At 42.8% G+C, this 13,851-nt stretch overlaps 1 protein-coding gene across 1 annotated transcript; it reads left to right on the top strand.

Annotated features, from left to right (window-relative positions):
• Window positions 1-2,297: 2,297 nt before the first annotated feature.
• Window positions 2,298-5,526, top strand: LOC311215073 (cystatin-B-like; the record flags this gene model as incomplete). The annotated part of the gene is made up of 3 exons (XM_084296066.1): window positions 2,298-2,363; window positions 2,938-3,039; window positions 5,392-5,526. 3 exons carry the CDS (start codon window positions 2,298-2,300, stop codon window positions 5,524-5,526), a joined length of 303 nt encoding a protein of 100 aa, XP_084152192.1.
• Between the last annotated feature and the right edge of the window lie 8,325 nt (window positions 5,527-13,851).

The following is a 13,851-nucleotide window of genomic DNA, read 5'->3' as shown; positions in this document are numbered from 1 at the left end:
TCTTGAAGTTAGATATGAAGCACGTTTTCAGTCTGTTGCATCACTCGTTATCTGTGAGGAAGTCAATAAGCAGGAAATTGGCCCTGGAGTTTCAAGAAAAACATGAATGTTCCTGCATATAAAATCTGTCTAGATTGTCTGAGTGCTTGGAAATGCTGAGTGAGGCTTTGCTGCACTTCCTGAATGTATGGACTGGTCACCTGCATGTGGGTGAAGAGGCAAGAGGCTTGTAGTTTGAGCCCTAACCAACTGTCTTAGGGTATGGATGGCTGGAGATGGTCATTTACCTTTCTTGCTGGCATGGAGCCATTATACACATAAGATTTTAAGGTGCTCCTTACATTTTCTATTAATATTACTAGTGCTTTATACGGCTTTTTGCTCCTGTTTTCACCATTTCTCTCCTCATCTCGTTCTGATTAAGATTACACCCCTCTTTTTACAGAGCTTGAAACCAAGGTAACCCTAATGCATTTCTTGCTGATGTTGCTTGTAACTCTACCTTGTTCGCTTTGTGCTTTGAATGACTCTTTGTGCATGGATCCCACTGTAAAGAGGGCTTTGTCTTCTGTACGTGATTTACCTGATGACTTCTTTCCTGCTGTAAAAGTATTACTGCAGCAATCAAAAACTGTTCTCGAGCCTTATTGGTCTAATGCAAGTTTGAATGCTCAATGTTATTACAGCCACCAACTTTGCAGATTTGATGCAAGATTTTTACCAAACCACCATCCCCTTACAAAAGGCTTCTGCCAGGTCACAGGACTTAGCACCTGCTGGCACAGACATTGCCCCAGAAGAAGCATTGGCTTGTTAACAGGATTATACAAAATACCTGGGTGCAACTTTAATCTAACTGGAAAATGTCTGTCTTTACAAACACTAGTATTGCTCATGAGGCACAACAGGAATTTCCTTTGAGGAACTGGAAATATTTATCCCCAGTTAAATTTGGCCCAAAGGTATTTCCTATTTTCCAGTGCAAACTGGGGTAAAGGTAAATAAGTATCCAGGTTTTGATATCTCCCATGAATCTCTGTGTGCGTAAACTTGAATGAAACTTGATGTGCGTAAAATGGTTCCGGCTGGGATCTTGTACAAACAGGAGTCAAAGCACCAAGTCTCTTTTTGCGGTACGGCTTACTCGTGGGAGCAGCAAGACCTTGTTTCCAAACAGATCCAAAGAGGACATGGACCACACAAGCCGACGTCAGGATGTCAGGCAAAAGGAGCGGAATCATTAATCAGAAGAACTTGGAACTGTTTAAGGGGGTTAAAACACTGGTTAAAATTGGTTAAAACATGGTATCAAGTTGTCACTGCTAAATGTAACTTCTCTTTTTCTCATCCTTACAAAGTAGCTGTGTAGAAAGGCACTACAGCGACCTGCAGGCTGACACTCTGTCCTTGTAGTAAGATACCAATTCCAAGATTAGCCATGGATGCTACATCCCAAAAGGGGGCCATTTCCTGTATCAGCGGTGGGTGGTCAACATCCCAATTTAGCAAGGAAAGGGCAATTCACAGAATCACAGAATCACAGAATATCCCGAGCTGGGTGGAACCCACAAGAATCATGGAGTCCAACTCCTGGCACCACACAGCTCTACCCCAAAATTCAGACCGTATGACTAAGAGCACAATCCAAGTGCTTCTTAAGCTCTGACTGGCTTGCTGCCATGACTGTGTCCCTGGGGAGCCTGTTCCTGTATGCGACCACCCTGTCCATGAAGAACCTCTTCCTGATGTCGAGCCTAAACCTCCCCTGTTGCAGCTGGACACCATTCCCTCGGGTCCGATTGCTGGTCACTAAAGAGAAGAGATCGGCACCTGCCCCTCTGCTCCCCCTCATGAGGAAGCTGTAGGCCGTGATGAAGTCTTCCCTCATTTGTTAAGGGTTAAACTGAAGGGCATACCTTGTGATTCCAGCTTTGCTTACCATAGACATTTTTCTACTCAGAAGTGGCATGTTAGTGTGTATGCAAAGAACATTCTTATGAATACAAGGATGTACTATGTTTCGTCACAATGTAATCCTACCCATGACAGGCTTATTCTCAGGAACCCCCTTGATTAGTCCTCTGTGCATTAAACACTTTTCCTGAAGCCTTTAAAGTTGCCAGCCAGGAGATATTCTGATTAAGATGAGAGTAGTGATTGGTTCTATATGTTAATAGTCATAGGATTCCATGGTACATAGAGATATATATATACAAGGTGCCTGTTGACTCTTCTCAGACTGCTCTGGACTTCCCTCCTCAGAACCACCCATCATTTCGGAGACATTACCTGCCACTATGGAGCCTGGGGGCTTATCTAAAACTCAGCCTGCTACTCCAGAAATCCAGCATATTGTTGACCAGGTGAGTTGCAACCTATCTAAAGATGAAGTCTGTGTGAAGGGTGAATGTTGTGCGAAGGCTGGGAGACCAGGTGGTGATACTGAGTGTTGAAAGTGAAGAAAATGCCCTTGCCAGGAAGTATTTTTCTCAGCGTTCTGCATGGGCACTGTGCAAGTAAGACAAACCCAAATCACTTCTGTGTTTCATCCTTGTCCATAGGCAGGCATAGTACTGGCTACCTTCACTTAATCTTTGAATACAATCAAAAGACCAACTCTACTGTTCTTGCACTGTGGTTGCTATATTTGAAAGGAGAAGATTGTACCTGATAAGTACCAATATGCAGCTTTTAGGAAAATATTGTTTAGGAAGCCTAACTCTAACGTGATGTTAAAGTATGCTGGAGGCAACACTTGAAATAGGAAAGAATGCTGGAGATGTGGTTGTAAATGGAATTATTTTGATGGTTCTGGGTTTATTTTCTTACAGGTACGTGTTTAGAAATATGTAAATTGGAGTGGTAGAAGGGAAGGAACAGCCTAAATAAGAACCTGCCAACTGTTTTTTTTTTTTTTTTTTCTTTTTCTTTTTACAGGTGAAGGCAGAATTTGAAAGAAGGGAAAACAGAACATTTGATATCTTTCAAGCCATAGTATATAGGGATCAGTTGGTTGCTGGAACAAACTACTTCATTAAGGTTTGTATGTTTTATAAGAGGGATTATTTTGTAGTCAAACAATATAGGTGACTTGCATAGTGGCTTATAGCAAGAAAGGGAAGCAAATGTAGACAACCTGATGGGACCAACAAGAATCAACACTATCTCTAGCTGCTTATAAAATTCCTCTGTCACTACTCTAGAATAGAAGTATAAAAACGTAAACAACTTTCACTGTGCTTGTTGAGATGTGAATGATAAGTTTTGTAAGATCATCTCACTTGAAGAGAGTGGATAGCCTTCTCAGCTCAAATTATCTAAACTAGCCGGAACTGTGCTGTCCTGTTGCCTTTGAAGGCAAAGCAGCAGATTTCATATTCCCTCTTGTGTCCTCCAGTAGTGTTTATGATGATTACTTTGAAGCCAGCCTGAGCATTTGATGGAGAGTTAGTCCATTTTTTAATTTAATGCGAGCATCCCAGATTCTTCTGACCGGTTTTGTATGCAAGCACGTGTGCTGATCCTTTGGTTCTGTGTCATCTGCTGCAGAGGTACAGCCTGCCTGTTCTTTCTTTAGTTAAAACAAACAAAGAAACAAACAGACTAACCACTTTGCAGACAAATGTAGTGCAATTCATCCTCTATTGGAAAGCCTTACGCATGGATTTCAGCAGTTTTCTGAGAAGTAACATATCAGAAATTGCAAGTCATATCTTGCAAGCAGAACTGAAGGCTTGAGAACATTGCTTAGAGGCAGGCTGGCTTTCTGTACATAGCACAAACCCTGCATGTGACTGCTCTAACATAACCTCACGTATGAGTGGATATAAGCCTGGGTAGGATGCGCTCTCTTGACAAGAGTCAGAGTTTGTTTTTTATGGAAGAGAACTGGCAGATAGGGTTTGGGGAACAGTGATTCTGCAGAGACGTAAAGAGCATTTGCTCTCAGATGCCCGTATTTAGTTGATCCCAGGAAGGACAGATAGTGCCAAACCTCCTTTCCTGAGCCCTTCCTTAACATAACTGTTACCAGTTATTTCTACATTCTGTGGGTACAAGGGAATAGTACTGACAGGCCACCTACTTGTATGGCCAGTTTGAGTCTTACTTAAACAAATGATGTTTATCCTTCCCCTGCTCCTGTGAGATGTGCCTTCATTTTGTGGTCGAGTTGGTGAGCAATGAAGAGTAACGACTCATAGGAAGGCTGCGGTAGAGCCAGAAGTCACGCCCAGTTAGATTTCTTCCCTTAGTGCTGATGGCTGACCTAGGCAATCACATGTGTAAAGTACTTGCGTGCTGTCCATGGTAAGCCTACCAAGTACTGAGTAGCCTACCTACTACTGAGGAGCCTGACCAAGCTACTCAGAAGTTAAGACTGATATGTAATCAAACTTAAAAAACGAATTTATAGCACTGGTGACTGGTGCTGTCTTGCCCAGTTTTGCAAGTGACCGGAAACACTTCTTCAATTTAGCGTTAACTGGAGTGAGCTCTTTTATACTTGGATATTTTCCACATCACTAATATTTTACCAACAAATTTACAGCTGAGATGTAATGCAGACAACGACAAACATAGTGCAACACTGCAGTCACCAGAAGGCATGTAAAGACCTCTTAAGAGCCTAAGGCATTAAACCTTCCTTTTATACCGTAGACCTCACACACTAAGAGTTGAGCACCTGTTGTATTTGGCTCTGTATGCAGGAGATTCTGTGCAACTGTGTAGGAAATCTTTGTGAGGGCTTTGTGGAGGGAAAGGCAAGTTTATTTTCAAAATGCTTTCAGCCGCTCATGCTCATCCCTGCAAGCACAAAGACATGTCATGTTGTGTGTCCAGACAGGAGCCTGTTTGCAGTAAGAAAGACAAGGGATCTTGGCTTTCAAGTTGTCATGGCATCTCTGGGGTTGTTCTTAAGACCATGTGAAGGTTTTGGATAGATCTCTTTGTATCGTCTAGGAGCTGATATGGTGTCTGCATCTTGTCCCTCCTCTGAGCCATTAGGACTTAGGCTTTTGTCTCCTGCTCTAAGTGTCCTGAGAAGTTTGAAGCTGATGGACAAGGATCTCGAAGAGCTAAATGGAAAGCCATCAAAAACTTTCTCCTTTTGTTTCTTCTGGTGCTTCTACCCCCAAGAAGTCCTGATTTTCCATTAACATCTGTCTGATGTTCTTTATGTGTTTTATTACAATCTGTGATACGTAGAGACAGAGCTCTCCATGTATTTCCTGCCACCTGTTACCATCCAGAGTTGGGCTAAGAGTCACTGAAGTAGAAGTGAAGATATGCCTAAACTTAAGCTTCTGAGAGAAGATCTCCTTCCAAGTATGTAAGAGCACCTTTTATTTTCACACATGATCCTCATTCTCCCACTGTTCTGGTTTCTAGGTCCAAATTTCTGACTCTTATACTGGCTACGCCCACTTAATGGTGTTCCAAGCCCTTCCTCAAGAGAAACAAGGTCCCAGACTTGAGAGTTATCAAACTGGCAAAACCAGAGATGATCCTCTTGACTACTTCTGAGCGATGGTGGGGAATGTTTCCCGACTTCTGCAAGTTGCACGGGGATTCTGCCTGTGTCAGTAAATGCGTGAGAATAAAATAAGTTTTGAAAGCTGTGTTCATCTCCTGCTTGTTGTGTCTGAGTCTGCCGCCTGTCTAAAGCTCGAGAGGGCTCTGAAATACTAGTCAGAGCTGTTTCTGCCACCTAAGGTGCTGTAGCTCTAAGACAGAGTACACTCCTTTTATCTCTTCTTTCCTAGTACTGTCAGTGTTCTTAGGTGTAACAGGCTACCTATTTCTTGGGTGTGCTCTTAGTGCATTAAATACATGCTACTGGCTGCTCTTCAGAAAGTGTGAGAGAAATTTCTAGGGGAGGAATTGAGGAGCAAAATGGTGTGCTCCTCTGTAACCTCTGTAAGGGCAGCTTGACTGGTTAGGGCTGGGTGAGGAAAGGCACGACCTACTCCAAGTAGCATGAAGAGGGACCTCCTGCTGCAGCAGGAAGAGCTCAGTCCCAGTACCCAGGCCCTGGAGCAAAGGGTGACCATCATGATTACAGAGCATGGTTTACTGGAGATGCATGCAGCTCATTCATTTTTTGTAGAATCAGAAACCTGCAATGAGATCAATTTTCAGTTAAGCTCTGAGGGAACAAAGGAAGAAAGCAACCCCAAACCATGACAACCATATTTTTGTGTTAGCAGCTGCTTCGGTAGGTACTCTTGAATTACACCCAGTGCAATCCAAGCCAATGAGTTTGGGCTCAGATGTGAGACATTAAATGTTTCAATGGGTCTCATGCCATGCCTTGCTTGTGTTCATATTTGGTGCTGTATTGAATAGGCATGCATTAAGTCGAGCATTATCAGTGCTAGCTGACCTCTCTCACAATACCATTTGGCAATATGTTTAGCTTTTCTGAACCATATAAAATACTTCAGGATGGAGAGTTTACCAGCAACAAAAAATACCATCTCCAGAAGCACCTTATTTTAGCAAAACAAGCAGTGCATAACAGCCCTGACGTATTCCACCAATGTTCTACATTGGGAGTGTGGGAGGACTCTTTGGGCTGATGTGAGCAAAAGAATATATGCAAAAAAGTAGTCTGAGCTCCCTGAAGCTCCCCTTAATAGTCAGGAAGCAGATCATGCTCTAAACCATTCTGGTTACATGCTCACAGAGCATTCCTGCCACAAGAGGCATAAGAATGTGCATGTGTAGTTTCTTCAGTGTGGAAGCAAGAATCTGCCCTGGTTCTTGCCTGGTGGGCTGTTTCTTCTCAGTTCAGGATGCAGCACCACCTCTCCCAAAGTAAAATATCAAAATTTCCAACACACACACACACACACCTGACCTCCAACCCCCATCCTCCCTCCCCAAAGCCTTTGTTGTTGCCTCACCCAATTAAAACAAAGTATTTCTAAGTAAAAGAAATATTAATAATGTAAACAAAGATGTGGTGCTTAGTGGCACGGTTTAACAATGGAATTGGCAGTGTTAGGTTAAGGGTTGGACTAGATGAACTTAGAGGTCTTTTTCAACTGAAGTGATTCTATTATTTAGTCATCTGGAATGTGAAAAAGGCTCATGGAAAAAAAACTGAACAAGATGGTAACTATTATTGAAAAAGTGGCAAAGAAAACATAGACATGCCAGTGAAATATACCATCTAAATTTGAGGGAAGTACTTACTCTTATTAGTGCAGAAATGCTTGTAAAGTTCGAATTCCTTTCTAGGACTTCTCCTTAGGATCCAGAAAAACATCAAATTTAAAAAAAAAAAAACAACAAACAAACTCATACACCCTCTACTGGACATTATATCCTACTGCTGCAAGAGAAAAAACATGATTACCAAGGGAATGTTTCTTTCCAAAGGCTACAGTACTCCTCTTTTTCCTTGCTCTCTGAATCTTTCTGTTCAAGTCCACCTTCCGGTATTTGCCAATAAAATACACTTGAATTTAAGTATACCTTAAATCTACAGATGTATTCACCGTTGCAAAACTGTACATAAAAAGATGCATGTTTTTCTCTTGCTGCTTGCTGCAAATCCACACGTGCTAGTGTCTCTCCCCTGCAACTTCCAGACCTGGGAAGTCCACAAACACGCCTCAGGCACAGTATTCTGGTTGAGGTGCACTGTAGCCAGTGCAGCTCCTTGAGTTTGCAGTAGCAAAAGATGAAAGGAGAGCTATGTGATTCCTTCAGATACTGTGCAGTAAGAGAATGGCATGAGAGAACTAGATTGTTTTTTCCAGATTTGTTAAAAAAAAAAAAAAAAAAGGTATTTTCTTGCTCTTTGTTGGAACAGGAATCAACCTTTTGCAGCCTAGGAGGAATTCCACTGCCCTGTGTCCTTTACCTTGATAAAATAGTTTGTTCCAGCAACCACCTGAGCCTTAAACTCCACTGCACTGAAGACATCAAAGGTTTTCCCTTCTTTTTCTTCTAGCTGAGGCTTCACCTTAAGGAAACATCAAGTGATTAAGACTGATGCAATACTCATGTATTTAGGACTGAAGGCTCACCTTATCAGTGTGCCTGATTACCCTGAAGGTCTTTTTTGTGTGTTGAAGCAAGGCCAGGAGTCTAGAGAGGCAGCACAACCAAGACAGTGATGTGGTTCCATCATCACAGACAGAGACCAAGTCTGGAGACAGCCTCTACCAAAGCACTGTGTTGTTATTCTAGAAGATTTATGTTGATGTTATTTCCACTGTTAACGTCTCAGCTTCTCTTCTGCCCTGTATATTTAACAACAAATGTAAAGTGGTTTCCTATGTACATCCACAAGACTTTAGGTCTTTTAAAAAGAGAAGATTTAAAACATATGTGATCTGTTCAAAAAGAAGAGGGCTGTCTTCAGTGTTAGCTCCCTCTTCAAATCACGTAACAGACAGGCCTGCAAAAAGCAAGCTTGGAAAGCAACACACCTCAGCTTGAGTCTTTACAACACTGGCTAGTTCTACCATCATTTAATAACTGCAATATGAAGTGTTTCAAACTGTAAATTCCCACCCCCCCCCAATAAATAAAATAAAATAAAATAAAATAAAATAAAATAAAATAAAATAAAATAAAATAAAATAAACAAGTTTTCTGAGTCATCATTCCCAATTTCTACAGTGTAAAGCCTGTGCTCAGGAAGTCAGAATAACTTGCCCAGTACATCTGATAGGGAATTGAGCTCTCGTATGTTGCTTGCACCTTTTCTGTCCCACACTTGTCTGCCGAGAATCTTATGGCTATACAGTAAGATTCTTGGGTAGGAAAGCAGATTATATTCTTTGTTCAAAAGGGCAATATGAAAGAGTCATGGAATCCCTGCTGCAAGCTTGGTGCTACCCAGAAGGCCTTCTTCATTGCACTGCATCATTATGAAGCCCTCACTCCACTCCTAGCACAACAGTAACAGCAGTGAATAGATTTTCTCTTTTCAGATATATTACACTTCTTCTTTGTACATGAATACATTTGCTATCCTGCCTGCATCCCAACTTGGGGAAAGTGAGCACGACTGCCACCACTCAGGTGCTGGACCAAACTCTGGTGCTTTTCTGTACACAAGAGTGGATTCCAAATGTTAGGAAGCATGGTGGAGGGCAGATGTAAGTATCCCACTGCCTCTATCCTGTCCTGTGCTCCCAAACTAACCCTAGATGCTGTGCAGGTTTGGTTTCACAGGTCTCAAAATTGCCCCAGATCAGCACATTTTGTATTTCCTCCACAAAGCTCAGCACTAGGCTCGGTTGCTACCAACAGCTCAGAGTCACATGCAGCTGTAGCTTGTTGGGGGATCATGGCAATGACTCACCACGGCGTATGACAAATGGACATCCTGACACAGTATGGAGAGCTGAGAGAGAAGTAATCCCTGAAAGACCTGATTTCAACCCATTCTGCTAATTCGTGATCAAGGTCCAGATCTGGGGGTCCCAGTGGGCAGTACACTAAGCATGAACCAGCAGCGTGCCCTGGTAGTAATGACGGCTAACAGCACACTGGGCTGCATCAGCAGGAGTCGAGGCAGAAGAGAGAGTAAAGTGATTATTGCCCTTTACTTGGCACTCGTCAGAGCACATTGAGAACTCTTTAAGATCTCCCCGGAGCCTTCTCTTCTCCAGGCTGAACAATCCCAATTCCTTCTGTCTGTCTTCATAGGAGAGGAGCTCCAGCCCCTTGATCATCTTTGTGGCCTAGGACATGGTTGGCTTTCTGGGCTGCAGGTGCACATGTGCTGTCTGTGCGGTGGGATGTTTTGTGATGGGATGTAAGTGGCACTGGTGTAGCTGTGGGCCATGCTAAACGAGTGCAGATAAAATGGTCTCTGTGTCTAGTGACCCCTTTCCATTCTGGGATCTTGCTTAGTCTGTGACTGAATGCTCTTTCAACTTTGCCATCAAGGCAGTCACAACATTACTGGGCCTCTTGATGTCACGTGTATCAAGTACTGGACCCAACAAATACCTGGATTTCATCCCTTTTCTGGTTGAAACTTTGTTTCTGCAGGTAAAAGCACTTTAACGAGAAGCTTAGCTGATATCCTTGCTGAGTCTTGATCTCGTGCAGGTAGTCATGTCTTATCATTCACTGTGCAACCTTCAGACTGACCCACTTCTTTAGATGTCCCAGTCACTTCTATGGAGATGGTTTCATTTCTTGTTTAAAAATTACTCATAAATACCTAATCCTAGGGTTTGGATTCTTTTTTTTATTGTTGTTGTTACTGTACCCGTATTTTTATTGACTACAATTTCTGTTTACTACTTAAAATTGTTTACATCGGACCAGAGTAGAGACACAGTCAAGGTCGTCAGTGTTCTGCAAGAGATTGTGGAGTAATTGCCTAAAGTGACTAGGAAGATTAAACTAATATTCACATTTTAAAGACAATGTCCAGCATTGAAGAAGCTTTCAGGGTGGAGTGTAGCTGCATTACCAAAGTGTTCCGTAGGCCTCTAACCTTAGATGTTGTTGCACTAGGGGAAGCTGGTGTGCTGCCTCTAAGAGGAACTGTACGGAGGGTGGAGTAGAGTGGAGTGGAGACATCACGGCCAGGCTCCGTGTTAAGATGGGAACTCAAAGGTACAAGGGAACTGATAAGCTGCATATTTGCTACCCTGGGCCAATGGCCTGCCATGTTTTTGACAAAATGCTGTCCTTTTGGTGAACTTTGCTCATTATAATATCATTATAACACCAAAACACACCTCCATCCCCAAAGCTACCCACCTCCAAGGTGCGACCACCCCTCACTGAGCATGTGCTCTGAATCTCTCAGAGCCTATAACTTTAAACAAAAGCGAGAAAATTTAGCACCAATCATAAGAAAGGTGTGTATGACTAGAGTCACTCAATCTCCACCTAGAAGACAGAAAGTAATATAAATTGGATGAAGAGAGAGGGGATGTTAGGGAAGATAGCATCCTGACTTCTGGGACCAGTTGACGGGCTGAGCCCCTCTTCCCCCCTCCCACAGTTGGGACACCTTTGGGTGAGATTTGAACACTTGGTTATAGTGGGTGTCTCTGCAGAAACATAGAAATCTCTGTAGGGTCTTTGTACCTTTTTAACGCATGAATTGCCAGGCTGTGTATTTCATGCATGTTAGCTTGCTTTTGCAGACAGTAAATCATCGCTGGCAATCCAAAGAACCTGTGTACCTCTTGCTGTAATAAATTGCACTGAATTGCATTGTTCCTAGCTGTGACAGTTCTCACTGAATGTGACTGTTAAGGATGTGTTACATTGTTGGTGAATCCATGACCGTGATAATTCAGTACTCTGAATCCAACCGGATTGACATCGGTTAATTCGTTATTGGTGAATCTGTGACTGTGATAGTTTGGTACCCTGAATCTGTCCGGACCCATAATGAGTAATTGTCTACACGTGTTAACGCGACAGAGCTGTAATGAGGATGGCTGTTCTTTTCAAGGCAACGTTCTAAATGTTGTTTAATTCCATCCAGAGCTTAATGGAGAGAGGTTTAGACTGCCTTAGATAGCCCGTTGCCACTGATGAACAAATCTGTGAGTTGTCAGCATTTCAAAGCGACTTCATGAGCTGTGTGTGCAAGAGAGCACTGCACCCTGGTGTTAGATGTATCACTGCATTTTGAGACAGCCGTTAATACATCTGTTAAAAGACAATGGGCTAATATTCGTGTGTAAACTTCAGTGCCAGCTGAACAGTCAAGGTTGGCTTCCCTTCCCTTCTGCACAACTCTGCGTTCTGGGGGAAGAAAAAGGTTCTTGTGCTTTGAAGACAAAACCCAACAAACCCAGAAGTGTGGAAAGACTTCCACACAATATTAATATCTTTAGTTTCACATCTACAGTCTTCCTGAGATTATAACCTAACTCTTCTGGTCTTTGTACTCAGTGCATTTCTTAGTAATCAGAAGCAAGCGTTCTCCAGAGGGGTTGTGTTGCTTTGGGAACCGAATCAAAATACCTTCCAAGGGCATTAGTGAGATCTGCATCCTGGTGAGTGGAGAAATTTCTAAACTGGCTTGGTTTAGCCCAGGTGCTGTGCTGTTATTGGATGTACTCTGTGACTTGTGGCCTCAGCGTGGTGAGCTGGCTCTCCCAGTTTGCTAGCTCATCTGTCTTGCTGTGTGAATGAGACACGTGGTAGGAATGTGGCAGAAGACGATCAGTGCTTGAGCGAATCAGCAATGTCTTGTACAGATGAAAGAGGTTGAACTCATTGGCTTGAATTGTCCTTCCCTCCATGAACGGGGCTGTGAGGATCTCCTCATCTGGTGTGGTGAACTGAGAGAAAATGGAAAACTTCCAACACCTGCCACTCCCTTTATTCCCAAGAACTGTGAATGTTTTTCACTTTGTTCAGGAAGTGGTATTAGGACAGCAGTTTTTCCTCATCCGGCTTTCATCCAGTTACATAACACTGCTGCTCAAGCTTGGGGCATTCTGCAACATCCTGGTTTGTAACATGCTCTTATCTTGATCTGTATACCATTGAATTTAGACCCCAGTCAGCTCTAGTTCCTCCATCTCAAGTTCTATGTACCAAGAACAGTCTTGAAGTTAGATATGAAGCACGTTTTCAGTCTGTTGCATCACTCGTTATCTGTGAGGAAGTCAATAAGCAGGAAATTGGCCCTGGAGTTTCAAGAAAAACATGAATGTTCCTGCATATAAAATCTGTCTAGATTGTCTGAGTGCTGGGAAATGCTGAGTGAGGCTTTGCTGCACTTCCTGAATGTATGGACTGGTCACCTGCATGTGGGTGAAGAGGCAAGAGGCTTGTAGTTTGAGCCCTAACCAACTGTCTTAGGGTATGGATGGCTGGAGACGGTCATTTACCTTTCTTGCTGGCATGGAGCCATTATACACATAAGATTTTAAGGTGCTCCTTACATTTTCTATTAATATTATTAGTGCTTTATATGGCTTTTTGCTCCTGTTTTCACCATTTCTCTCCTCATCTCGTTCTGATTAAGATTACACTCCTCTCTTTACAGAGCTTGAAACCAAGGTAACCCTAATGCATTTCTTGCTGATGTTGCTTGTAACTCTACCTTGTTCGCTTTGTGCTTTGAATGACTCTTTGTGCATGGATCCCACTGTAAAGAGGGCTTTGTCTTCTGTACATGATTTACCTGATGACTTCTTTCCTGATGTAAATGTATTATTGCAACAATCAGAAACTGCTCCCGAGCCTTATTAGTCTAATGCAAGTTTGAATGCTCAATGTTATTACAACCACCAACTTTGCAGATTTGATGCAAGATTTTTACCAAACCACCATCCCCTTACAAAAGGCTTCTGCCAGGTCACATGAAGTAGCACCTGCTGGCACAGACATTGCTCCAGAAGAAGCATTGGTTTCTAAGGAAGAAGCTGAAGATTTGGAATTAGATGAATTTTTTGAAGAACCAGTTTTAAAGATACAAAAAATGGAATCTAGGTTATTCTGTTCCTGTGGTAGCTCATTTGACAGTGTATAGTGAAATTCAGATGACATCACTTGGTAGAGGAAAACGATTATTGTGGTGGAATATTAATCGTCTCACCTGGGGAGAGTCTTCTATTGCGGACTATATTGCCGGGCTTCAGACTTGTCTGTCTAACCCTGAAAAATGTAGGGGAAAAGATGCCCCAACCATTGAAGCAAGCACTAGAGCAATTGGAGCATCACTGCAGTGCTCAGGGGCATCTGGACCAGCTAGAGGCCCTTTTCGATCTAGGTGACAGTGCTTGGCCCCTAGACAACAAAAGGTCAAAACCACGGCTGAATATGGAAGGCCCTGGTCCAAATCATGAGACAGACAGAGTTCACATGTGGGATCCCTGGGCCTGCATTCCGAACCAT

Source organism: Netta rufina (assembly GCF_964035555.1).
Source record: "Netta rufina genome assembly, chromosome: 1".
Taxonomy (NCBI): Eukaryota; Metazoa; Chordata; class Aves; order Anseriformes; family Anatidae; genus Netta; species Netta rufina.
The sequence above is the reverse complement of the archived record's forward strand: the minus strand, read 5'-3'. Positions and strand labels throughout refer to the sequence as shown.